This window comes from Pongo abelii, chromosome 20, assembly GCF_028885655.2.
Source record: "Pongo abelii isolate AG06213 chromosome 20, NHGRI_mPonAbe1-v2.0_pri, whole genome shotgun sequence".
NCBI classification, from domain to species: domain Eukaryota; kingdom Metazoa; phylum Chordata; class Mammalia; order Primates; family Hominidae; genus Pongo; species Pongo abelii.
The window spans coordinates 24,176,996-24,204,800 of NC_072005.2; the positions used below are offsets into that span (position 1 = coordinate 24,176,996).

General features: G+C 42.5%; 2 protein-coding genes and 1 long non-coding RNA gene across 3 annotated transcripts in view; 2 read left to right on the plus strand and 1 right to left on the minus strand.

The window, feature by feature from the left end:
• The window catches only part of LOC100455373 (zinc finger protein 254-like), a 143,089-nt gene extending 132,882 nt beyond the window's left edge, over positions 1 to 10,207 (plus strand). The window contains exons 5-6 of the mRNA XM_063720036.1: positions 7,414 to 7,514; positions 9,688 to 10,207. The gene's annotated coding sequence lies outside the window, so the exon portion shown is untranslated. The remainder of the gene's footprint in view (positions 1 to 7,413; positions 7,515 to 9,687) is intronic.
• A 7,678-nt stretch (positions 10,208 to 17,885) lies between these two features.
• Positions 17,886 to 27,317, minus strand: LOC134760706 (uncharacterized). The gene is made up of 2 exons (XR_010138598.1): positions 27,103 to 27,317; positions 17,886 to 18,313 (listed from the first exon to the last, which is right to left on the minus strand). It is a non-coding gene; the product is annotated as an uncharacterized LOC134760706 (long non-coding RNA).
• The window catches only part of LOC100455737 (zinc finger protein 726), a 28,605-nt gene continuing 24,167 nt past the window's right edge, over positions 23,368 to 27,805 (plus strand). The window contains 1 exon segment of the mRNA XM_009253096.4: positions 23,368 to 23,612. Within this exon segment, the coding sequence (XP_009251371.4) occupies positions 23,610 to 23,612 (3 nt within the window). The 5' untranslated portion in view covers positions 23,368 to 23,609.

Consider the following 27,805-nt stretch of genomic DNA (forward strand, 5'->3'; position numbering starts at 1 on the left):
CATGCATCATGTATTTCAACATATCTGTGGGTCTAACAACATGGTGATGTGACTTTCCTGCATGGGCCCTCACACAGAAATATTCTAACACATGTTTTTATTTATTTCCTTGGTGATGTGACTTTTCTTTTCTGCTTGAGCACTGCCAAAAGAAAAGATTGTGACAAATCGCTGGACCCAGCACCTAGGTGATGTGACTCTCTTCACTTGCCTGAAACGTGCATATTTTGGTTATTGTGACATATCACTGAAACAAACACCTAAGGGTTGGAAGGCTTCTGCCTGAGCCTCTCCCACAGAGGGCCTTGGAATATATTTTTTTATCCATCACCTGGGAGATGAAATCCTCTACTTCTACCTGCATTCTTCCCTTAGAGAAGATTGTGATATATTGCTGGGCCCAGCAATCAGGTGTTTTGTCTATCCTTTCTGGGCTTTGCCTACAGTGAGCCTTGTGACACATTTAGCTGAGCCCAGCACCCAGGTGATCCTACTCTTCTTCATGTGCCCTGCTTTCAGGAGAGGATTGTAACATCTCTGGTTGAGGACCCTGTGATGTGAATCTCCTTGCTGGTGCATGCTGTCAGGGAAGATTGTGACATAACCCTGGCCCGGCACACAGTTGGTGTGACCCTCGTGTTTGTTCTCTACTCACAGGTGGAATTGTGCCATATAACTTGGTCAAGCACACAGATGTAATGATGACTTTCATACCTCAAAGAGCCAGTAGGAGAGATAATGTTGCTCATTGCTACTTTTAGGAAAACAAAAAATCCTGGGTCTTCCTTCTGTAAAAAACTCATAGAGAATTACCACTCTCTCACATATATAAGGCCCCAGTGTGTTACAGAGAATGTCATAACAGAGTTCACCATACAGATGAGATTCTGTTTGTCCTATGCACAGCCAACAACCTTTAGAATTGTCACCATCACACATGGACAGAGCCCACTGGTGAGGTCTTGAATCTCACATGAATGCACTCCACAGTTGGAATTTTGTCATATGTGAACATCTGGCCACAGTTGAGATGGTGACTCAATTCTAAACCCACCTCATAGGAAGGTGAGGTCTCTCTCTTCTAGACTCAGCCAATTAGAGAGACGTTGACTCTGGGCTTAGAACCATAGAAAAGATTCTGGATTCCCTTCTTGTACGAAGGTCACAGAGGATCACCACTCTTGCATATTGTATAAAGCCCTCAGGTGACATGGTGAGTGTCATAGGAGTGCACAGCACACAGGTGAGATAGTGTCTCTTGAATGCATGCCCAGGTGACAATAAAGATTGTCATTCTCCCACATAAATATATCCCACTGTTGAGGTTCTGAATCTCAGACACGGAGGCTGTGAAGGTTGGAGAATTGACTCTCCTATATGGCCTGGGCCACAGGTGGACTGGTGACCCTCAGACCAAGAATTCAGCACACATATGAGGCTGTGACTGCACTAACAGAACACAGTCTACAGAAGAAACGGTAGCTCTTTTGCAAAAATTCTGTCAGCTATTGAGATTGTTACTCATGAACTTAGACCCAACATACAGGAGGTGGTGACTGTCATATCTAGAACATGGACATGTATGGAATATCTAGTCTCATTCCTGGACTTTCCTGCAGGTGTGATTGTGCCTGCTAAGCATTTTAGTGATTTGACTCTCCTGCTTTGGCTCAGCCCATAGATGAGACTGTGACATATCTCTGGACTCTGCACCTCAAAGAAGTGACTCTCTTTTCCAGGCTTGGTGTTGCCCACAGGTGTCATGGTGACATATGGCTGGGCCTTCCACCCAGGTAATGTGAGTCTCTTTTCTTGCTTTGGCACTGCCCACAGGGTGCACTGTGACATATTCCTAAATTCTGCACTTAGGTTACATGACTGCTTTTTTTTTTTTTTTTTTTTTTTTTGCCTAATCCCTGCATATTTTGCATAGTATAACATATTACCAGGCCCAACACCTATAAAATGGGAAGATTCTGCCTGGGCCTTTCAACAGAGGGCCTTGTGACATATCTCTGCATCAATCACCTAGGAGATGTGACTCCCCATTATTGCCTGCACTCTGCTCACAAGAAAAATTAGGAATTATCACTAGACCCAGGTACCAGGTGATTTGTCTCTCTTGCATGGGCCTTGACTATAGAAAGCATTATTAGCCATTGCTGGGCTCAACACCCAGATGATGTGACTCTGCTGCCTGTGTTTTGCTTTCAGGAGAAGGTTGTGACATATTCCTGGCTGAGTATTAAAGTGATGTGACACTCCTGTCTGATCCTTGCCCTCAATAAAGATTGTGATGTATTCCTGGCCAAAAACCCAGGTGACGTGACTCTCCTCCTCTCTGCCTATTCACAGGTGGGATTGTAAAATATAGTTTGGCCTAGCTCACAGGTGCAATGGTGACTCTCATACCTCTACCCATCTAACAGGAGAGAGATGCTGTCTTTTATAACTAGGCCCATGGTAATGATTTATGACCCTGGGTCTCCTTTTTGTACAAAGTCATAGGAAATTACCAATTTCTTGCATACTATATAAATCTCTTGTGGTACAGAGAGTGTCATTCCAGGGTTCAGCACACAGGTCAGATTGTGGTTCTTATGTACAATGTGCACAGCCCACCAACTGTTAGGATTGTCACCCTCACACTTGGATAGAGCCCACTGGTGAGGCCCTGAATTTCACACAGACACAGTCCACAGTAGAAATTGTGAACTCTCATGTGTGAACATCCAGGCCAGGGTTGAGGTGATGACTCATTTATAAACCCAGTACATTGGCAGGTGAGAATTCTATCTGAACCCATGAAAATTCTACCTGGGCTTAGGGCTAGAGTGAACACAGTTTACAGGAGGAATGAAGGGTCTCAAGCTCCAATCCAGTTCATTGGTGAGGTTATCACTACCTTACTCAGAACCAACATAGAAAATGTGGTGACTCTCATACCTAGAACTGGGACCTGTGTAGGATTGTTAATTCATTACTGAACCTTTCTGCGGGAGTGATTGTTACATATGTCTATGTTCAGCACCTGAGTGATTTGATTTTGCTGCCTGGTCCCAGTCCAAAGGTAAGATTGTGATTTATCACTGGATCCAGCACATCAGTGCTTTGATTCTCCTTTTTTGGAGAGGACCCCACACATTTTGTGTATTGTCAATTATTGCTGAATTCTACAGCCATGTTTTCTGACTCTTCCAAATGTGCCTTACATGTTGTGCCATATTCGGGCTCAATATATCACATTAGACATTGTTACATATTGCTGGGTTTAACACCCTGCCTACATGGGACCTTGTGATATAACTCAATGCCCATCACCATGGTAATGTACTCTCTTCTCCTGCCTGGTCTCTGATCACAGAGAAATTGTAACACTTACTGGCCTAGCATCTAGGTGATATGACTCTCCTCTTTTTCTCAGGCTCCACACATTTGGGTATTGTGACATATTGCTGAACACAACACCTAAGGGATGGGAGTCTTCTACTTGGGACCTTCCTACAGGGGGCATTGTGACATGTCTCTGCATTCCTCACCTAGCAGATGTGACTCTCCTCTTCTGCCTGCACCCTGCCTACATGGAAAGTTGTGGCACATTGCTGTTGTCAGCAACCAGATGATGCATTTCTCCTGCCTGGGTCTTTATTACAGGAAAGATGATTGACATATTACTGAGCCCAGCATCCAGGTGATGTGACTCTCTTCTTCTGCTGGTCCCTGCTTACAGGGAAATTGTAGCATATTGCTACACCCAGCTCCTAGCTTATGTGACTCTTTCATTCATTTAGGTTTTGCCTTCAGGCGACATTGTGTCATATTGCTGGCCCCTGCCCTGACAATTTTTGACTCTTCTGCCACTTGGGCCATTGTGACATGTTGCTGGGTTCAACACTCAGGTGATGTAACTTTTATGTCTGGGCGTTGCCTATAGGGTCATTTTGAAATGTCTCTGTGGCTAGGTGTTGTGGCTCAAACTTGTAATCCCAACACTTTGGGAGGATGAGGCAGTTGGATCAAAAAGTCAAGGTTCAAGACCAGCCTGATTAATATGGTGAAACCTTGTCTTTACTAAAAAAATTAATAATAATTACAAAAAGCAGCTGGGTGTGGTGATGGGCACCTGTAGTCCCAGCTACGTGGGAGGCCGAGGCAGGAGAATCACTTGAATTTAAGAGGCAGAGTTTGTAAAGATCACATCACTGCACCCCAGCCTGGGTAACAGAGTAAGGCTCCATCTCAAAAAAAAAAAAAAAAAAGAAAGAAAGAACAAAATGTCTTTGCACCAATCCCACAGATGATGTGACTCTTTTGTGTTACCATGTCTCTGCTCACAGGAAGAACTGAGACATTTCACAGCATGTAGCTGATTTTTTTGTTGTTGTTGTTCCTGCAGGAAAGATTGGGCAATGTTACTGAACTAGGCATCAGAAAGATATTACTTTTATTTTTCTTAGTCCTGCCCACGTAAGACATTGTGTCATGTTCCTGGGCCCTACACGAAGATGATGTGAGTTTTCTGTCCATCAACTATTTTATGTGACTCTCCTCTCTTACCTTCACATTGTCCATAGGTTAGATTGTAATATATCTTTGGGCCTAGGTCATGCTAACAGAAGCAAGAGTGACTTATTGCTGGGCCCAGCACACAGGGGATGTGATTCTTCCACTTGGTTCCTGCCCAATTGGTTATTGTGACATATCTCTGAGCCAATCACCTAAATGATAGGTCTCTTCTTATCTTTCTGGACCTGTCCATAGTAGGAAATGTGACATATCACTGGGCCAAGCACCTATGTGATATGACTCTCCTCTCAAGCCAAGCCCTTGCCTAATGTAATTGTGCCATATAGCTGGGCCCAGCTGCTATATTAGCTGACCCCATTTTATTTCTGAGCCATACAAAACAATGGCATTATAAGATATTTCTGGGCCTTTTACCTAGGTGATGTGACTTTTCTGTCTGGTATGTCCTCTGAGGGGTTATTGTGACATGTTGCTGGGTACAGCATTTAGGTGATGTGACTTCCTCTACTGCTTGGTCTGACCAAAAGGGGATTGTGATGTATCACTGGGCCCAGAACCTATGTGATGGGACTCTTTTCTCTTGTCTAGGCCCTACAAACCTTTTGCATTGTGACATATAGCTGGGTCTGCCACCCAGGTGATGTGAGTCTTCTACATAATCCCTGACCACAAGAGTATTATGAAATATCTTTTCATTCATCACCTAGGTAGTGATGTGACTCTTCTTCAGCCTCTACACTGCCACAAGGGAATTGTGATGTGTTACTGGACCCAGCACCTAGATGATGTAACACATCTTTTGACTGGACCTTGCATATTTTGCATATTGTTACTTTTACTGGGTCTGACATTATGGGATGAGAGGCTCCTGCCTGGGCCCTGACAACAGGTGGCCTTGTGACATATTTTGGCATCCATCACCCATGAAATAGGACTCTCCTCACCTACATGCACCATGCACAAAGAAAAGATGGTGACATATCACTGGGATCAGGCACCAGGTGTGTGTATAACCATTCAGGGTGTTTCTCAAAGAGAGCATTGTAACGTATCACTGGGCCCAGCACCTAGGTAATGTGACTTGTGGCCTGTGCCCATCTTTTCTTTCTTTCTTTTCTTTTCTTTTTTTTTTTTTCTTTTTGAGACAGAGTTTCACTCTGTCACCCAGGTTGGAGTGCAGTGATGTGATCTTGGCCCACTGCAACTTCTGCTTCCTGGGTTCAAGCCATTCTCCTGCCTTAGCCTCCCAAGTAGCTGGGATTACAGGCATGCATCACCACACTGGGCTAATTTTTGTATTTTTAGTAGAGGTGGGGTGTCATCATGTTGGCCAGGCTTGTCTCAAACTCCTGATGTCAGGTGACCCACTTGCCTTGATCTCCCAATGCAAGAGCCTTCCCTCTTGTCTGGGTATGAGCCAATGCACCCAGTCTGCCTGTGGCCATCTTATAGGAATAAATTCTAATGCATCCCTTGCCAAGCACCTAGGTGATGTGATATGACTCTCCTGTCTGATTCTTGCCCTCAGAAAAGATTGTGACATACCTTTAGACCAGCCCCAGATGATGTGACTCTTCTGCTCACTTCCTACTCAGCAGTGTAATTGTGACATATTATCTTGCCCCAGCTTGCAATTGCTATGTTGATTCTCACACCTTGAACAAGGCAATAAAAGAGTTGCACTCTCTCCTAGTTAGGCTTAGGAAAACAAAGACGATCCTTAGTCTTTTCTTTTTGCCAAGGTCATAGAGAAATACTGTATAAAGCCCTTGGGTGGCATAGAGAGTGTCATCAAGGGACAAAAACACAGATGATATTGTGTTTCTTTTCTTTTTTTTCTTTGGAGATGGAGTCTCACTCTGTCATTCAGGCTGGAGTGCAGTGACACAATCTTGGCTCACTGCAACCTCCGCCTCCTGAGTTCAAGTGATTCTTCTGCCTATCCTCCTGAGTAGCTGGAACTACAGGCATGTGCCTCCAAGCTGAGCTAATTTTTGTAGGGGTTTTACCATGTTGGCCAGGCTGGTTTCGAACTCCTCACCTTAGATGATCTGCCCGCCTCTGCCTCCCAAAGTGTTGGGATTACAGGTGTGAGACACTGCACCCAGCCAAATGCTGTGTTTCTTAGAAGAACTTCCTGCTGCCTGTTATAATTATAACCTCAACATGGACAGAGCCCACTGGTGAGCTCCTAAATCTCATATGCAGATGCAGTCCGCAGTTGGAATTGTGACTGTGATATGCAAACATCCAGCCAGGAATGGCTCATTTCTAAAGCTACAAATGATGACTCACTTCTAAATCTAGCTAATAGGCAGGTGAGGACTTTCCTAAATGGATCAGCCAATTGGAAAGATGTTGACTCTCATTCCTGGGCTTAAGAGTCACATGTAGTATCATAAGTCCATATCATCACAAATGTCTTAGAGTAGATTGCGACTCACATGCATATTGCATAAAGTGTGGGGGATCAGTCAGAGTGGTGGAAAAACTATAGGGAAAGGTTGCTAACCTTCTGAAAGGTCAAAAGTTTCTGCAGAGCCCTGGGGGAGAATACCTGAAGTTAGCTGTTCTATAACCCTGAGGCAGAGGGCAATGAGTAGGGACAAGGGAATTTAGGGGAATTTATCTTAAACAGGTTTGTTTACTTAAGTTGACCAGGAACTGACCTTTGACCAACTGCCTGTGATGTTCCCTGAAAAGGGAATTATAAATGTTAATTACCTACAGGTTGTGTTGGCTACAGGTATTTGACATTGTGCCTGCACTGAATAAAAGCAAGCAGCTCCAGCTTCTCGGTGCTGCAATCTGGCCACTAGAGCTGGGCAGTTCCCTAGCTGCTTTAACACTGCATACCTATGTCTGAGTACTCATTTCATCTGTCAGCCAGGATGTGTGGGACCGAACCAGCAGGTGGTGCCCCATGTGGGGAGCGACAAAACGGATCATGACAGAACCCTCAAAAATGAAAGGGAACTGACTGCACAGTAAGTAATTGGTGCCCACTGGGAATTTCCAAGTTCAAAGGGATTTTTTCAAGCCAGGGTTTTATTAATTATTATTATTATTATTTTGAGATGGAGTTTTGCTTTTGTTTCCCAGGCTGGAGTGCAATGGCTCAATCTTGGCTCATAGTAACTTACACCTCCCAGGTTTAAGTGATTCTCCTGCCTCAGTCTCTATAGGTAGCTGGCATTACAGACATGCGCCACCATACCCGGCTGATTTTGTATTTTTTAGTAGAGATGGGGTTTCTCTATGTTGGTCTGGCTGATCTTGAACTCCTGACCTCAGGTGATTCACTCAGCTCGTTCTCCCAAAGGGCTGGGATCACAGGCATGAGCCATTGTGCCCAGACTCAAGCTAGGGTTTTATCATGGGACAACAATTATCAGCTCAACAGCAACAGTATATAAAAATGTTGAAACGACTGCTAAAAGCTAGTGGAGCCTCAGTTTTGAAGGCTCAATTAAGAGACCTAATGCAAACTGTTGTTTTCCACAGCCCATGGTTCCCAGAAGAAGGCATACTAGACCTAGAGCTCTGGGAACAAGTGAGAAGAAATCTTAAACATTATGCTCATGGGCAATGAGTCCCAGTAACATCTTTAATGTTCTTTAATGTTATGGGCTTTAGTTAGGGCTGCTTTGGCCCTGCTCTATACAGAAGAGCCTAAAAAGGGAAGGGAGGAAGAACCATCATCTACCTTACTGCCTCCTCGTCTTCCTCCTCCTCCTCCCTCAGCCTGGTTGTTACCAGGTAAAGGTGCCACCGAGGAGGCAGAGATTTTCCCTGAGCCCCCTCTCCCAATAAATTGGGGAAAAGACAAGGGATACATTACAGTTATGGGACCCTGTCTTAGGTAAGCAGCATTAGAAGGGAAGCTCTTGGCCTGCCCAATGATGGAAAATCAACAAGGCAGTCAGGTACATGAACCCATTACTTTCAAGACTTATAAAGAAAAAGCATTAGATAAAATGGAGCCACTAGCCCATTTAGGAGAGGATTACTTGAGGCTATAGCAGAAAACTACCATATGACCCCATGGGACTGGTCAATGCTAGCTAAAACAACTTTAGAGGCCAGCCAATACCTCTTCTGGAGGGCAGAATATGATGAGTTATGTGAACAACAAGTTAACCAGAATCAGTTGGGCCAGGCAAAACTTAACAGCTGCTCTGCTCCAGGGGAGAGGTCCCTATGTTAATGTATAACAGCAATTAAATTTTTCCCTCAAGCCTATGTGCATGTGTCTTTGTGCACTCACAGGGCGTGGGAATGAATTCCCAAAGGTAGAGTTCAACATGGATCTTTTGTAAATGTATGACAAGGGCCCCAGGAGCCATTTGTTGAATTTATCAATTATTTAACCCAGATAACAGTGGAATGTACCCATTCCACCCTTAAGAGTATGCTTAAAAAGCCAAAAATGGGGAATATGAGTAGGAATACTACAACACTACTAGCACGAGCCTTATTTACCCTAAATTTCTTAAATTTAGATAATAAATTTCAGTCAGCTGTAGAAAAGCACTTTGCAAAAACCTCTCAAAATATAAAACCTCAAGTTCTATAGAAAGATGTAAATAGTTGTTGGGAACAAGCCCCCAAATCTGGCCATAAACTGGCCCCAAAACTGGCCATAAACAAAATCTTTGCAGCACTGTGACATGCTCGTGATGGCCATAATGCCAACGTAGAAAGTTATGGGTTTACCGGAATGAGGGCAAGGAACACCTGGCCCACCTAGGGTGGGAAAACCACTTAAAGGCATTCCTGAACCACAAACAATAGCATGAGCAATCTGGACCTTAAGGACCTGTTCCTGCTGCAGATAACTAGCCAGCGCGCATCTCTTTATTTCTCACAAGGAATATTTTTAGTTAATCTATAATCTATAGAAACAATGCTTATCACTGGCTTGCTGCCAATAAATATGTGGGTAAATCTCTGTTTGGGGCTTTCAGTTTTGAAGGCTGTGAGACCCCTGATTTCCCACTCCACATGCTATATTTCTGTGCATGTGTCTTTAATTCCTCTAGTGCCACTGGGTTAGGGTCTCCATGACTGAGCTGGTCTCGGCAGATAGTAATGTATAGTGTGGTCCAAATTATTTGTTAATTTGGGGAAGAGGATATACTTGTGTTCACACCCCCTCAGGTCCTCTTTGGATTCCAGTATGACACACCAAACCTTACCACAGCATGGCTAGGACCCAACCCAGTACCAAAAATGAAGGAAATGATCCTGCAGAGCCTGCCAACCCCAGACAATGCCACTTCCTTGGACATCACAGGCCCCAGACATTACCTGGGGGATGCTGAAGAAGACAACTCAGGAGGCTGAGTGAATTCTGCTGCAGAAAAAGAAACCATTCCCTCAGATAATGTGTTCCTTTCTATGCTTTCTGTTGTACATTGCAACTCTTGTAGGGTATTGATTCTTCTTATTATCTCACTTTGCCTGCAACCTGTACCTGTTACACTCTATTGGGCCCATCTTCTAGATCCACCTTTCTTCCACACTGTTACTTGGGCAGAGACCCTCTTCCTAGCCTCTAAAAATGTGACTGATTGGCTGGGAGGGATTGACACACCTCCAGTGGGGGTCCCTCAGTAATGGCATACATTGGACTGAGGTGGCAAGTACCACTATATATCACTCCTTGATTGTAAAAGAATAATATTGATTATACTCATGTTTGTTTTATATTATTTACTGGTTCTAAGATGCAAAGCTGGAACACAAGCTGTAACCACTATGCCAGTCACTGCTCACATCTGTATGCTTCAATCATCAAAACTTGATGCAAAAAAAAAGGAGGGGAAATGTTGGGCGGGGGGAGGGGGGCAGGTGGTGGTTGTCGGTCAGAGTGGTGAAAAATCTATAGGGAAAGAATGCAAATCTCCTGAAAGGTCGAAAGGTCCTGCAGAACCCCAGGGGATAATAGCTGAAGGCACCTGTTCTATAACGTTGAGTCGGGGGTAAGGAGTTAATATAAGGGAGTGTGGGGGAACTTTAGCTTAAAGAGGCTTGTTTACTTATGTTGACCAGGAACTGACCTTTGATCATTTGCACATGTGACATTTCTTGAAAGGGGAACAATAAATGTTAATTACCTGCAGGTTGTATTGGCTCCAGGTTTTCGGCATTGTGCCTGCACTGAATAAAAGAAAGCAGCCCAGCTTCTCGGGGCTGCAACTCTGTCCAATATAGCTGGGCAGTCACCTAGCTGCTCTTACACTGCATACCTGTGTCTGAGTACTCATTTCATCCATCAGCCAGGGTCTGTGGGACAGACCCAGCAATAAAGCCCTCAGGTAATATATTGAATGCCCTTATATGGTCCAGCACACAGATGACATTGTGATACTGGTATTCACAACCAGTCAACAGTAAATATGTCATCCTTTTAGATAAACACAATCTACTTCTGAAGTTCTGAATCTCATCCTTGGAGGAAGTGGAAAGTTGCAAAACTGACCCTCACATGTGGATCTGGTACACAGCTAGGCTGGTGACTCAGATCAAGATTCAGCACACCTGTGAGACTGTGGAGTTTACTGAGGAGACACAGTCTGAAGGGCAGAATGAGGCTCTTATTCATGAACCCGTCCACATTGAGATTGTGATTTGCGTACTTAAACCCAACCTCCAAATGGTCTTGACTCTCATACCTAGAATGGGAATATGTGAAAAGTTATTCATGCTATCCCTGAGCCTTTCTGCATGTGTGATTGTGACACACATCTCTGTTCATAACCTGAGTGATTTGACTCTCCTGCCTGGGTCCAGCACACAGATGGGACTGGGACATATTGTTGGAACCAGTATGTAGATGATGTGACCCTAAACTCATGGCTTGGTGCTGCCAAAGAGGGCACTGCAACATATCACTGGTCCCTGCACCCAGGTAATGTGCTTGTCCTTTCTGTGCCATACCCACATCAGCTACTGTAACATATTGCTGGGTCTAACACCCAGGAGATATGAATCCCTGCCCTAGACCCTGGCTACAGGAGGCATTTTGCCATATTCCTGGACCATCTATTTGATGTTACTTTCCACTTTTACATGGGCTTTTCCCTAGGAGACATACGTAATGTTTCTCTTTTCTCCTATCTGGGCCCAGACCACACAAGTGAGAGTGACTAATCCCTAGTGACATTTCACAGGTGATGTAATTTTTCTGCCTTATACCTGTCCACAGAGGACATAGTGAATGTCCCTGGCCCACTAAACTGGATTATATGACTTCTTATTTTTGTCTCAGACCTGTCAACAGTGGGGATTGTGACAGATCACCCTTCTCAGCACTTACATAATATTTTTCCCATGCTTGGGTGCTGCCCACTGGGGTGATTGTGACATATAACTAGGTGAAGGCCCTAGGTTATGACTTTTCTCATCTACATGAGCCTTGCCCACACAGGGTGTTTTGACATATCTCTGAAGCTCTAATTTAGGTAGACTGCTGCATGGGCTCTTCATTTTTCAGGAAGTATTGTCCCATTTTTTTTGACCTAGCAATAAGGTGATGTTACTCTCTTCTAGTGCTTGGGCTCTGCCCAAAAAGGGCATATTTCAAAAGTCACATCACCTAGGTGTTGGGTCCAGCCACATTTCAATATACAAATTGTATATTGTATATGTTAAAAACTGTGTATATTGAAATATGGCTGGGTCCAACACCTATGTGATCTAACTCTCCCACATGAGCCCTTCCAATAGGGGAATTATGACATATTTTATCACCTAAGTGATGTAACTCTCCTTTTCTACCTGAGCCCTGTATAAAGGGAGGATTGTGACATATCACTGGACCCAGCATCTGGTGATATCATCCTCTTTTTTCTTTTCTTTTTTTTTTTTGAGATGACGTCTCACTTTGTATCCCAAGCTGGAGTGCAGTGGTGTGATCATGGCTCACTGCAACCTCCATCTCCCAGGTTCAAGTGATTCTCCTGCCCTAACCTCCCGAGTAGCTGGGATTACAGGTGTGTGCTACCACAGCTGGCTAATTTTTGTATTTTTAGTAGAGATGGGGTTTTGCCATGTTTGCCAGTCTGGTCTCCAACTCCTGACCTCAAGCGATCTGCCAGCGTCAGCCTCCCAAAGTGCTGGGATTATAGGCATGAGCCACTGCACCAGCCCTTATCACTCTCCTCTTTCAAATTGGCCCCATGTATTTTAGGTATTAAAACATATTGCTGGGTCAAATCAAGTGCCTGGGCCCTGCCCACTAGAGGCCTTGTGACATATCTCTGCATCCATTACTTTGAGGTGTGACTTTCCTCTTGCATCTGCATCATGCCCATGCAGAAGATTGTGATATACCTCTGGGTTCAGCAACCAGGTGGTGGTTTTCTTGTACCCAGGTCTTACCTGCAGAAGAAATTGTGACATATAGCTGGCCCATTACCCAGGTAATGTGTCTTTGCTGTTTGTGCCCTGCTTTCTGGAGAAAATTGTAACATAACCCTGGCCAGGAAACCAGGTGATATTACTCTCTGCCTGGTCTCTGCCCTGGAAAAATTGTGACATATTTCTGACCCAGCACCCAGGTGATGTTAGTCTTTTGTTTTCTTTCTACTCACAGTTTGGGTTGTGACATATACGTTACCCAAGCTCACAGTTGTGATGATGACACTAATACCATGAATCAGCCAAAAGGAGAGATACTGGCACTTGTAACTAAACTTAGAGAAATGGGTATATTCCTGCGTCTTCTCTAGATAATAACATCATAAAGAATTACCATTCTTTCACATTTATATTAAGTCTTTGGATGGTACAGAAAGTGTCATCACAGGACCAAGCACACAGGTGAGACTGTGTTTCCCATATGCACAACCTACCAAATGTTAGCATTGTCACCCTGACACATGGACAGTGCCCACTGGAGAGATACTGATTTCACAGGTGAGTGCAGTCCACAGTAAAAATTCTGACTGTCATATGTGATCATGCCCCCAGAGTTAATACAGTGACTAATTTCTTTCTTTCTTTTTTTTTTTTTTGAGACAGAGTCTTGCACTGTTGCCGGGCTGGAGTGCAATGGCACAATCTCAGCCCACTGCAACCTACACCCCCTGGTTCAAACGATTCTCTTTCTTCACCTCCAGAGTAGCTGGGATTATAGGTGTGTGCCACTAGGCCTGGCTAATTTTTTTGTTTTTTTTGTAGTTTTAGAAGAGATGGGATTTCACCATGTTGGTCAGACTGGTCTTGAAATGTTGACCTCAGGTGATCCACCCACTTTGGCCTCCCAAAGTGCTGGGATTAGGGGCAATTGTTTAAAGACATTTTGTTTCTGACTAGCAGTCTCACCCATTATTTCTTTATTCTGAAATTTCTAAAACAAAAGAATATATGTAGCCAATCAATAGCTTATGCATTTAAATATGAATTCTTGGTAAACAACTTAGGGACTGGCTTCTGACTTTTTTGAAAAGACTCACTTTCTTTTTTTTTTTTTTTTTTTTTTTTTTTTTTTTTTTTTTTTTGTCTTTTATTATTATTATTATTATTATCATTATTATACTTTAGGTTTTATGGTACATGTGCGCAATGTGCAGGTAAGTTACATATGTATACATGTGCCATGCTGGTGCGCTGCACCCACCAACTTGTCATCTAGCATTAGGTATATCTCCCAATGCTATCCCTCCCCCCTCCCCCCACCCCACAACAGTCCCCAAAGTGTGATGTTCCCCTTCCTGTGTCCATGTGTTCTCATTGTTCAATTCCCACCTATGAGTGAGAATATGCGGTGTTTGGTTTTTTGTTCTTGCGATAGTTTACTGAGAATGATGATTTCCAGTTTCATCCATGTCCCTACAAAGGACGTGAACTCATCATTTTTTATGGCTGCATAGTATTCCATGGTGTATATGTGCCACATTTTCTTAATCCAGTCTATCATTGTTGGACATTTGGGTTGGTTCCAAGTCTTTGCTATTGTGAATAATGCAGCAATAAACATACGTGTGCATGTGTCTTTATAGCAGCATGATTTATAGTCCTTTGGGTATATACCCAGTAATGGGATGGCTGGGTCGAATGGAATTTCTAGTTCTAGATCCCTGAGGAATCGCCACACTGACTTCCACAAGGGTTGAACTAGTTTACAGTCCCACCAACAGTGTAAAAGTGTTCCTATTTCTCCACATCCTCTCCAGCACCTGTTGTTTCCTGACTTTTTAATGATTGCCATTCTAACTGGTGTGAGATGGTATCTCATTGTGGTTTTGATTTGCATTTCTCTGATGGCCAGTGATGATGAGCATTTTTTCATGTGTTTTTTGGCTGCATAAATGTCTTCTTTTGAGAAGTGTCTGTTCATGTCCTTTGCCCACTTTTTGATGGGGTTGTTTGTTTTTTTCTTGTAAATTTGTTGGAGTTCATTGTAGATTCTGGATATTAGCCCTTTGTCAGATGAGTAGGTTGCGAAAATTTTCTCCCATTTTGTAGGTTGCCTGTTCACTCTGATGGTAGTTTCCTTTGCTGTGCAGAAGCTCTTTAGTTTAATTAGATCCCATTTGTCAATTTTGGCTTTTGTTGCCATTGCTTTTGGTGTTTTAGACATGAAGTCCTTGCCCATGCCTATGTCCTGAATGGTAATGCCTAGGTTTTCTTCTAGGGTTTTTATGGTTTTAGGTCTAACATTTAAGTCTTTAATCCATCTTGAATTGATTTTTGTATAAGGTGTAAGGAAGGGATCCAGTTTCAGCTTTCTACATATGGCTAGCCAGCTTTCCCAGCACCATTTATTAAATAGGGAATCCTTTCCCCATTTCTTGTTTTTGTCAGGTTTGTCAAAGATCAGATACTTGTAGATATTTGGCATTATTTCTGACGGCTCTGTTCTGTTCCATTGATCTATATCTCTGTTTTGGTACCAGTACCATGCTGTTTTGGTTACTGTAGCCTTGTAGTATAGTTTGAAGTCAGGTAGTGTGATGCCTCCAGCTTTGTTCTTTTGGCTTAGGATTGACTTGGTGATGCGGGCTCTTTTTTGGTTCCATATGAACTTTAAAGTAGTTTTTTCCAATTCTGTGAAGAAAGTCATTGGTAGCTTGATGGGGATGGCATTGAATCTGTAAATTACCTTGGGAAGGATGGCCATTTTCATGATATTGATTCTTCCTACCCATGAGCATGGAATGTTCTTCCATTTGTTTGTATCCTCTTTTATTTCCTTGAGCAGTGGTTTGTAGTTCTCCTTGAAGAGGTCTTTCACATCCCTTGTAAGTTGGATTCCTAGGTATTTTATTCTCTTTGAAGCAATTGTGAATGGGAGTTCACTCATGATTTGGCTCTCTGTTTGTCTGTTATTGATGTATAAGAATGCTTGTGATTTTTGCACATTGATTTTGTATCCTGAGACTTTGCTGAAGTTGCTTATCAGCTTAAGGAGATTTTGGGCTGAGACAATGGGGTTTTCTAGATATACTATCATGTCATCTGCAAACAAGGACAATTTGACTTCCTCTTTTCCTAATTGAATACCCTTGATTTCCTTCTCCTGCCTAATTGCCCTGGCCAGAACTTCCAACACTATGTTGAATAGAAGTGGCGAGAGAGGGCATCCCTGTCTTGTGCCAGTTTTCAAAGGGAATGCTTCCAGTTTTTGCCCATTCAGTACGATATTGGCTGTGGGTTTGTCATAAATAGCTCTTATTATTTTGAGATACGTCCCATCAATTCCTAATTTATTGAGAGTTTTTAGCATGAAGGGTTGTTGAATTTTGTCAAAGGCCTTTTCTGCATCTATTGAGATAATCATGTGGTTTTTGTCTTTGGTTCTGTTTATATGCTGGATTACATTTATTGATTTGCGTATATTGAACCAGCCTTGCATCCCAGGGATGAAGCCCACTTGATCATGGTGGATAAGCTTTTTGATGTGCTGCTGGATTCTGTTTGCCAGTATCTTATTGAGGATTTTTGCATCAATGTTCATCAAGGATATTGGTCTAAAATTCTCTTTTTTTGTTGTGTCTCTGCCAGGCTTTGGTATCAGGATGATGCTGGCCTCATAAAATGAGTTAGGGAGGATTCCCTCTTTTTCTATTGATTGGAATAGTTTCAGAAGGAATGGTACCAGCTCCTCCTTGTACCTCTGGTAGAATTCGGCTGTGAACCCATCTGGTCCTGGACTTTTTTTGGTTGGTAAGCTATTGATTATTGCCACAATTTCAGCTCCTGTTATTGGTCTATTCAGAGATTCAACTTCTTCCTGGTTTAGTCTTGGGAGGGTGTATGTGTTGAGGAATTTATCCATTTCTTCTAGATTTTCTAGTTTATTTGCATAGAGGTGTTTGTAATATTCTCTGATGGTAGTTTGTATTTCTGTGGGATCGGTGGTGATATCCCCTTTATCATTTTTTATTGCATCTATTTGATTCTTCTCTCTTTTTTTCTTTATTAATCTTGCTAGCGGTCTATCAATTTTGTTGATCCTTTCAAAAAACCAGCTCCTGGATTCATTTATTTTTTGAAGGGTTTTTTGTGTCTCTATTTCCTTCAGTTCTGCTCTGATTTTAGTTATTTCTTGCCTTCTGCTAGCTTTTGAACGTGTTTGCTCTTGCTTTTCTAGTTCTTTTAATTGTGATGTTAGGGTGTCAATTTTGGATCTTTCCTGCTTTCTCTTGTGGGCATTTAGTGCTATAAATTTCCCTCTACACACTGCTTTGAATGCATCCCAGAGATTCTGGTATGTTGTGTCTTTGTTCTCGTTGGTTTCAAAGAACATCTTTATTTCTGCCTTCATTTCGTTATGTACCCAGTAGTCATTCAGGAGCAGGTTGTTCAGTTTCCACGTAGTTGAGCGGTTTTGAGTGAGATTCTTAATCCTGAGTTCTAGCTTGATTGCACTGTGATCTGAGAGACAGTTTGTTACAATTTCTGTTCTTTTACATTTATTGAGGAGATCTTTACTTCCAAGTATATGGTCAATTTTGGAATAGGTGTGGTGTGGTGCTGAAAAAAATGTATATTCTGTTGATTTGGGGTGGAGAGTTCTGTAGATGTCTATTAGGTCCGCTTGGTGCAGAGCTGAGTTCAATTCCTGGGTATCCTTGTTGACTTTCTGTCTCGTTGATCTGTCTAATGTTGACAGTGGGGTGTTAAAGTCTCCCATTATTAATGTGTGGGAGTCTAAGTCTCTTTGTAGGTCACTCAGGACTTGCTTTATGAATCTGGGTGCTCCTGTATTGGGTGCATATATATTTAGGATAGTTAGCTCTTCTTGTTGAATTAATCCCTTTACCATTATGTAATGGCCTTCTTTGTCTCTTTTGATCTTTGTTGGTTTAAAGTCTGTTTTATCAGAGACTAGGATTGCAACCCCTGCCGAAAAGACTCACTTTCAATGGTTGTTAATTGAAATATATATTCAGGGCAATTTAAATCTGTCCTCCTGGTGGCCATCCTCAATATCAGACCTTGAGTAAACATATTTCAGATTACATTTTAACTTTTTGATTATTTTAAGTTGACTCAGGGCTGGCCTGGAACATTCTCCTGGGTGTAAATACTCCGACTATAAGCTACCTGCTCAGTAGAGGAAACTAATCAACAGCATGGCCTAGCATAGTTCAAAGACACATGTGAGAAACTCATTGGCGCCTGGCTCCTAATTGCAAGGACTGTTGCACAGGTGTGTCTGAATGCTTGGCAAGCCTGGCCTTTCCTCACCCAATGTCTCTCACCAGCTGTTTCAACCACATCTTGGCCTTTTGTCATTCTGTTCTCTGGGGTGAAAACTCATCTTCAGGGCTGTCTACAACAAAAGAGAAACATCAGGTTACCAAAACCTCAGGAACAGGGATTACAGATTGGGTTAAGAGTGTGTGCTTTCTTAAGGATGATATGCATGGAAAATCAGCAAATAATTTTAGAATGATACAAGAAAAAATGCCTCTAATGGGTACTTATACTATAGTTCAACTCGATTTGTTGTGTACGTGGTAGGGAAAATGGGATAAAATATCGTAAGTTCAAGCATTTTTGCTGCTCAGTCAGAATAAAACCCTGCAGAAGGCATGGGCATGTTTCATGAGAGAAATAGAATAAAAAGAGTTAGACAATATAATCCTTTATTGCAATCTCCCTGCCACTTGATTCAGTGAGCATTTTTGGGTGAAGCGGAACCTCTTTCTGTCAGGTCTGAAGGTTCAGATGTGTCAGTCTTATCTGCCCTTAGTTCACCTGAAAGTTCTATTGAGAACCCTTTGTCCCTCCTCCTTACCCTTCTAGTTCCTCTCTACACCCACCACGCCCTGAAGAATGGAGCCCACCGGGTACTACTAGTAGTGGAGCTGCCTATCAACCTCCAAAAGGAAATCTCTGTCCACTTAGAGAGGTTGCAAATGGGGAAGAAGGCATTGTGAGAGGACATGTCCACTTTTCTCTGTCTGGTTTGGCTCTATAATAAGACAAGTTTGGTCATTTCTCTGAAGATCCAGACAAATTCGTAGATGAGTTTGAAAAGTTAATTCTGACCTATACTTTAACTTGGCAGGATCTGTATGTTTTTTTGTCTCTGTGTTGTACAGTGGAAGAGAAACAATGCATTTTGGGGACAGCTAAGACCCATGCAGATGAGGTATTGGCTTGCAGCCTGAACCATAATATATATCAGACAGGAGGTATAGCAGTTCCAGATCAAGATCTATGATGGAATATCAAAGGGGGCAGTGAGGACTTGGGAGAAGAGATCATATGGTCACTTGTTTGTTGGAAGAGATGAAGAAATGTAAGAAAAATCCTGTTAACAATGAAAAGGTTAAGGAAGTTTCTCAGGGCAAAGATGAGAATCCAGCTTTGTTTCAATAGCATTTAGTTGAGGCAATCAGGAAATATGCTAACATGGATCCTGCCTCAAGGTAAAGATAAACCCTCTGGGAGTCCATTTTCTAACCCAGTCTGCCCCTGATATCCACAGAAAACTAGTAAAAGCAGCTATGGGTCCCAAAACTTCTATGAACAGCTTTGGTTATGGCATTTTTAGTTTTTAATAACAGGGGCAAAGTGGAGGAAGGAGAAAGAGGTAGAAGGACCTCCACAAGGTGCAGCTCTTGGCTGCGACCTTAAGCTTACTTCCCGTGTGGGGTTGCCCTCCTAGGTCTTGGCTTAAACAAGGGAAGCTGAAAGGTGAAAAGCCCAAAGCTGGGCATCTGAGTCACTGTGCTTTGGGCATAAATTAGTGTGCACGCTGTAAGAAAACAGGCCATTGGAAGAGGGATAGTCCAGTGTTCTGAAGAGAGCCCTCAGCACCCAAACTAATGATGGGTTAACAGCCAGGCAAGTGCCCAAAAATGACAGGTCCTGAGACCTTCCACCACAGCTTCCATCAGACAACTAGCCATATATCTGGAGAAGCCTCAGTAACCTTTGCCATGGCAGGTAAGAATATTAACTTTTGCCAGGTGCGGTGGCTCACACCTGTAATCCTAGCACTTTGGGAGGCCAAGATGGGAGGATCACTTGAGGTCAGGAGTTTGCAAGTAGCCTGGCCAACATGGTGAAACCCCATCTCTACTAAAAATACAAAAAAAAAAAAAAAAAAAAAATCTGGAAATTGCTGGAATCCAAGAGGCAGAGGTTGCGGTGAGCTGAGATTGTGCCACTGCACTCCAGCCTGGGCAAGAGAGTGCGACTCTATCTCAAAAAAAAAAAAGAAAAAGAAAAAGAAAAGAAAAAAGAATATTAACTTTCTTCTGGATGGCTTACTCTGTTTTGACCCATTATAATGGGTCTCTGTTGCCCCAAAACTTCATGGTCACAGGGGTAGACTGACAAGCCCATAAATGCCATTTTACCTATTCTCTATGCTGTTTTTCAGAGACCTTAGTTTTCTTACACAACTTTCTTATCATGCCTGGATGCCTCAGGGCAGTTGCAGCAACTTCTCTTTTGGTAGATGAATCCAATAAACTGGCTGTAGAACAACACCTGGAAGTTAAAACCCACACCAAGTACAAGGAGTCCTAGAAGCTAAAGGACACCGGTGGATGACAGGGGGACACTTATTGAAATAGCAGGCATTTTGCTAGACACTCCTGATAAACTATTGATATGAGGTGCTAATCAATGAAAAATAGTTAAACATTTGCATGACTCTACCCATATGGGAAGAGATTCCCTGTTTCAAATAATGTCTTAGCTTGTTATAGAAAAAGGATTACTTAAAACAGTAAACCAGGTCACTTAAGCCTGTGAACTATGTGTTGGGAATAACCCAAATGACCAATGTTTACCTCCTCCTTTAGTAAGGCCTATTCAGCATAGACGAACATATCCTGGTGAAGACTGGCAAATAGACTATACTCAGATGACCCCATGTAAAGAGTTTAAATATTTATTAGTATTCATTGACACCTTTACCGTTTGGATCGAGGCTTTTCCTACCTGATCTGAAAAGGCAATTGAGATTCCCAAACTCCTACTAAAAGAAACAATTACACCCCTGGGTGAGGTGGCTCATGCCTGTAATCACTGCACTTTGGGAGGCTGAGGTGGGTGGATCACCTGAGGTCAGGAGTTCAAGACCAGCCTGGCTAACATGATGAAACCCTCGTCTCTACTAAAAATACACAAAATTGGCCAGGTGTGGTGGTGGGCACGTCTAATCCCAGCTACTTGGACGCTGAAGCAGGAGAATCACTTGAACCTGTGAGGCAGAGGTTGCAGTGAGCTCAGAGTGTGTCACTGCACTCCAGCCTGGGTGACAAGAGTGAAACTCTTGCAAAAAAAAAAAAAAAGAAAAGAAAAAATTCCTAGATTTGGGCTGCTGAAGAAATTACACAGAGATAATGGCCTATCTTTCACAGTGACAAATACACAAAACATATCTTGAGCCCTAGAAATTTAGTACTGCCTTCAGTCAGCGTGAAGGCCACAGTCTTCAGTGAAAGTAAAAAGAGCTAATCAAACTCAAAAGAGGACTCTTGCTATGCTATGCCAAGAAACATCAAAGACCTGGCTGTCTTTACTATCTGTAGCCTTTTTACAGATTCCAGTGGCCTCTAAGGGAAATCTGCAGCTCAGCTCTTTTGAAATAATGTATGGAAGGCCTTTTTTAGCTACATGCGTTCTAATAGACACGGATACTTTCAAGTTACAGAATTATGTGACAAGTGCAAAACACACTCTGAATATGGAAATCAAAGACTCCTTTCCCCAACTAAGGAAGATAATCTTGTTATAACCCAGCCAGGAAATTGGGTCCTATTAAAAACTTGGAAAGAAGGATCCCCAGCAGGTCAACTTTCCCCAAAGTGGAAGGGACCTTATCAAGTTCTCTATGGTACCCCAACTGCAGTTAAAATTCTGGGAATAAATAGCTGGGTCCACTTAACTCAAATTAAACCTGTCTCTTATGAAGTCCTACAGGCCGACAGAACACAAGAGACTGATCCTATTTATTCCCACGAGCCAGTGACCTCTGACTCCTGTTCAGAAGAAATGAAAGGGATGGGTAACATAAAGATATAGATTGGCTTTCTACTTTTGGGTATTAGTTGAAATCATGCAGAGAGTAACTTATTTACTGAGTGGGCACAGACTTCATCCTCTACATAATCGAACAAACTGTTGGGTATGTAGACATTTAAACAGAGACTCAAAAGGAAACCTATGCTTTGATCAAAACCAAATGTTTTGTGTGCTCCAGACTATTTGCATAACATTACCCAGGCCATAAAAGTTTTAAGCACTCACATCTCTGCCATTTATGTGCTATCAGTCAACCATACATCAGTTTGGTTCCAACAACTGCCCACTTCTTGAAAGGCTTTCCTGTTTAGTTTACTTGGAAGAATTTTACTAATTTTGTTTGCTGTTGTGGAATATATTGTGCTTGTACTCTTTGTGCAGGAATGCAAGATAAGCTCGCTAAATGCTTTCTTAAATTGGACGCTTATTAGTCTTCCAGATATCACCTTCTTTTGGAAGTCGAAGTTGTGAACGACCTTCACGATATCAACACTGTCTGACTGAATTTCTCTCTACCCTGAATGCAAGAGACCAATGGTTAGGCAGGAACATTATCGCCCCTAATCAGCCTGAAAAAGTTACAGAAGACGAATCTTTGTCTCTCTGCAACTCTTAGGGTTAAGGGTCCTCTTGTAAAAGAAGGCAAAAAATATGTCAGAATCATTTAAACCACAGCGACTCCATTTTGAGAGAGAGCTAGGAAAATGATGCTGAGACTCGCTGGGCTGCATTCTCAGTAAGTTAGGCATTCCTAGACTCTAGATATTTATGGTTAAGGAAATGAATTAATAAGCAGAACCAGACGGAAGAGTGTCCAGATATTCCAACATCTGGGGAATAAAGGTATTCCTAATTTTGCTTTAAAGATAATATCGAGTCAGCCAGGCGTGGTGGCTCACGACTGTAATCCAGCATTTTGGGAGGTCGAGGCGGGTGGATCCGCTGAGGTCAGAAGTTCGAAATCAGCCTGGCTAACGTGGCGAAACCCCATCTCTACTAAAAAAAACAAAAATTAGCCCGGTGTGGCGGTGTGCACCTGTAGTCCCAGCTACTCTGGAGGCTGAGGCAGGAGAATCGCTTGATCCCGGAAGGCGAAGGTTGCAGTGAGCCGAGATCGCACCATTGCACTTCAGCCTGGACAACGAGAGCAAAACTTTGTCTCAAAAAAAAAAAATTATTCATATATTTAATACATTGAAAAAAAGAGACAGCAAAGAGGAGATAGAATTTTTCCGTGTTCTGGGATGGGCCTCGTTCAGCTCAGGGAGGAAGCTCCGCCTCAAAAAGGCTGAGGCTTAGACTGTCAATCTTTCTTCATTCAGCCCAACATCTGATGACATCTTCTGTCACTCAGGGCCTTAGCAAGCGGGGTCTCAAACGTTATCCAATCAGAGACGCTGTCCTGGGAACTGTCCAATCAGGCACGCAGCTGGAGCGAACAGGGCGGCTTCCGGGATTTGGCGGGGCCTTTGTCTCTAGCTCCAGCCGGAGCTCCAGGTCTCGTCCTCACTGCTCTGTGTCTTCTGCTTTTAGGGGCGCAGCCTCTGTGGCCCTGTGACCTGCCCCCTGGAAGTCTAGAAATGGTGAGAGTGTCGGGTCCAACATCCCGAGAGAGGGAACGGGGCTGGCTGGAACCGGTGGGAAGCGGCTGTGGTGGGACTCAGGCCTCCCGGCAGTCAGCTTTACAATCTGCGCCCGAGTTCTTGCCCAGCTCGGCCTCAGTCCCTTCAGCCATAAGATGGCTGCTGCGCTGACAGCAGGGCTCCCGGGCGTTCTGTCTCTTCTCTGCGCAGTGACTGTGCCCTGGCCTGGAGCCCTCTTTGGGCAGCTCTACACCAGTAGCCCCGCGTCTCTCCCAGATTGTGCAGGGACCATGGGAGGAACGTCAGGGCAGAATCCTGACTCCGGGTGCGGGTTCATGAATGGGAAGAGCTTTGGTCCGTAGGGTTTTCAGGCCATTTTTTCCTATTAAAAATTTATGGGCCTCACTGCAAAAACATTAAGTAATTTAAAGTGTGATTCAAAAATTTTAGAGCACCTTGCTGTGGTTTGTAATTTGTATTCCATGGAAGGAAAGGTTTTTATAAGTTTCATGATAAAACCAAATTCCGTAATTGGCTAGGTACGGTTATGTAGATTTTGTTGTTGTTTTGTTGTTGTTGTTTCGTTTTCATTTTCTTTTTTTTTTTTTTTGAGACAGAATCTCTGTTGCCCAGGCTGAAGTGCAGTTTTGTGATCTTGGCTCACTGCAACCTCCACCTCCCGGGTTCAACCGATTTTTCTGCCTCAGCCTCCCTAGTAGTTGGGACTACAGGCGCCTGCCACTACATTTGGCAATTTTTTTTATTTTTAGCAGAGACAGGAGTTTCACCGTGTTGGTCAGGCTGGTCTCGAACTCCTGACCTCAGGTGATCTACTCACCTCGGCCTTCCAAAGTTCTGGGATTACAGGCGTGAGCCACTGCGCCTGTCCTGTTTCTTAATTTTTACAGTCAAGGTGGAAATATCCTGGTTATGTAATTAGAGCTTAATTGGCAGTTTATAGTTGGTTAAGCTTTAAGCCTGAATTTTGTTTCTGCCAATGTAGTAATTTACCAAAAAATGCTCTTGAGTTTAGACTTTTTTTTTAGAAGTAGAAATCCAGGGACTAGAGCCACCTCAATCTAATTTCCTGCCACTTAATGGTTTTCACACTCCACAGGGGACTGATTTTTCTCTGAATTTTTCACAAGTGTCCCAAGCAGGGCCTAAAGTCTGCCCCTCATCCCCTATTCCTCCAGCCTGACTGGCTTGCAGTAAAATACTAAATTTCCAGTTTTGTCTGACGTTGCCAAATGCCAGTTTCTCCTCCCTAATTGACTTTATCAACTATTTGTCCTTTAGTGTACATATTGATACCTATTTTAATGAATTTTTTTTTTTTTTTTTAAAGTATTTGAGACAGAGCCTTGCTCTGTTGCCCAGGCTGGAGTGCAGTGGCATGACTTAGGCTCACTGCAGCCTCCACCTCCTGGACTCAAACGGTTCTCATTTCTGTCTCCCAAGTAGCTGGAATTACAGATGCCTGGCACCACGCCTGGCTAATTTTTGTATTTTTAGTAGAGATGGGGTTTCACTATGTTGGCCAGGCTGGTCTTGAACTTCTGGTTTCAAGTCATCCTCCTGCCTTGGCCTCCCAAAGAGCTGGGATTACACATGGGAGCTACCGTGCCTGGTGAATTAATTATTTTTTGACAAAGCATTTGATGGCACATTTAAAAAGATTTTTTTTCTAAATATTTCCTATGAGAATAAAGCAAAGAATAATCTGACACTATTGTAAAATATCTGTGTGTTTTTTTCTTTTATTTTCCCTAGTCACAGATATCTTAGAATGTTTTTCGGTCAAGATTTTTTTTTTTTTGGAAACTTCATAGGGTGACGTATCTTCAGTCACCCTTCAGTTTTAGCTTGGACCTGGGTTTCAGTACTGTATGGGGATAAACCACGATACCCACTGTGGCTATGTCTGCTAGAGTGTCTAGTGAATATCAGCTCCTGGGTCATTTTCTCTCATAGGACAACCTGAGTTATTGAGTGTAGCTTCTCAAGTGTGCAGGTGGATGCCCTGAGGCTAAGAGGCATTTCCCGGTGCACTTTTGTTTTTTAAAAAAAACTTAATTCCTTGAGACATTAATATTGTCTTCACCCAACCCAGCTTTCATTTCTTGGAGACACATTGCTGATCAGCCAATTGCTACAAGCATTGAGGAGAAAAATAATTTCTGCATCCTGGATTCCTTCAGGGGGCAGAAAAATAGTAACAAAAATTCTAGAAAAAAAAATTAGTATTCCAAAAGACCAAAAAACCACCAAAAACCAAAAAGCTGACTCCACTGTGGTGGTGTAAGAACTTGCAGAGTAAAATGCGCCTGAGGCACTCACTGGGTCATAGTTCAGTCTCTTGAGAGGGGTTATTGAGCACTTAAGTGAGCAGGATGGGGCGGGACAATCAGCTAATTGAATGGCCTGACTTGATACATGAGTAAAACATATCTGTACCTTGAAAGGATTTGTTCATTTGTTTTGACCTAGGGTTTATTTATGTATCTTTTTAAGACAGAGTTTCCCTCTGTCACCCAGGCTGGAGTAAAGTGGTGCCATCTCTGCTCACTGCAACCTCCAAATCCCGACTCAGGTGATTGTCATGCTTCAGTCTCCCAAATAGCTGGGATTACAAGTGTGCACCATCACACCCACCTAGTTTTTGTATTCTTAGTAGAAATGGAGTTTCACCATGCTAGCCAGGCTGGTGTCAAACTTCTGGCCTCAAGTGACTCACCTTCCTTGGCCTCCCAAAGTGCTGTGATTACAGGCATGAGCCACTGTGCTCAGCTGACCTCAGTTTTTTAACTGTGTATTTCATTTTATTAGTAGAGCTTTTGAAAGGTAAGGAAATATTTACAAAGGGCATAAAAGGTGAGTTTCAAAAATTAATAATATATTTTATTTGTTGAAAACTTTTACTTTATCTTTCTCAGAGTGAGTTTAGAAATTTTCTCAGGCATGTGCTTTTATGGCTGAGTGATTTCATACAGAATTCCATCTAGCTTTTAGAATGGTAGCTACCAAAGAAAAGAAAAAAAAAAAAAACTCCCTTCAATTTCAGCTGTAGACAATGAATACATTTCCCCAAAAAATGTGGTAGATAATTGGTGAGTTACATAAATTACTGAAAACTTCAGTTCCTTTTTTTAGCAGGGTAAAATTTTGACAGTGAATATCTTTGTTCTGTATCCTTTTTTGTTTGTTTACTACATGATTTTTAATACAAATAATAAAATAATACATTTACTGTCTGAAAGGAATACATACTTTTGCTTTTCTTACTGAGGTATAAAATGTAAGCACCTTAAAATGTTCTTTCGTTATATGAACACCGAGTAATTTTGCTGAATTTTTCTAACAGTTTTAGTTTCAAAAATGAAATTAATAACTCTACCATGGAAATTAAAGCTTAAGCTGCAGGAGGGTGCCCCTCGTAGGTTGCCATGAGAGTACTCAGGAACAAAGGAAAGTAGGGGGTTTTTATTACCTCTAAGCAGCTTGTCCATCTTACTGTGTCCTGTCTTCATTGGCTGGAGTTGGATGGCACAATCCGGTTGGCTATACCCGGTTGGCTAACTTGAAAAGTGCAGGAATGCGGTTATACCGGTGGGAAGGCAGGAAGATCAGTTTCACTGGAAGCAGCCCCTGTGATGGGAGAGGTAATTCACGGAGTGGGTAGCAGGTGTGGGATGTGGCTCCATAGATAAGAACTGGCGAGAAGGTTTACCAGGGAAGGGGGAACAGAGAGAGTAAGGAAGTCTGGCCTTGAAAGCAAGGGAAAAAAGGGCAAAGAAACTTAAGCAAACTAAACTTTTGAAGAATAATTTCTTACAGTATTCAACATCTATGCATTACACGATTAAGAAAATGCTCATTTAAACAGGATGGCATTTATTACCCAGAAAGTTCTGAAAAAACTATCGGGAGATACCTGCTTATTAGGGTGCTAAAAAAAGACTACTTAAAATCACTATTAAAAATTGTAGAACATGGAAGATATCTGTATCTTGGACTTTCCATAAAAATGATATTTTCTTATGGCTAAATTCAGACTGTAATTTGCTTTAGTGGGGGTAATATCTCAGTAGTGATGCTGTGTCCTGCGTGCATCAGCACACTATAAAAACTTGTCCTAGTGCAGTTGATGTTAATTCCATAAGCTCTCTTACAGAATTTTTCGTATGGAGTTA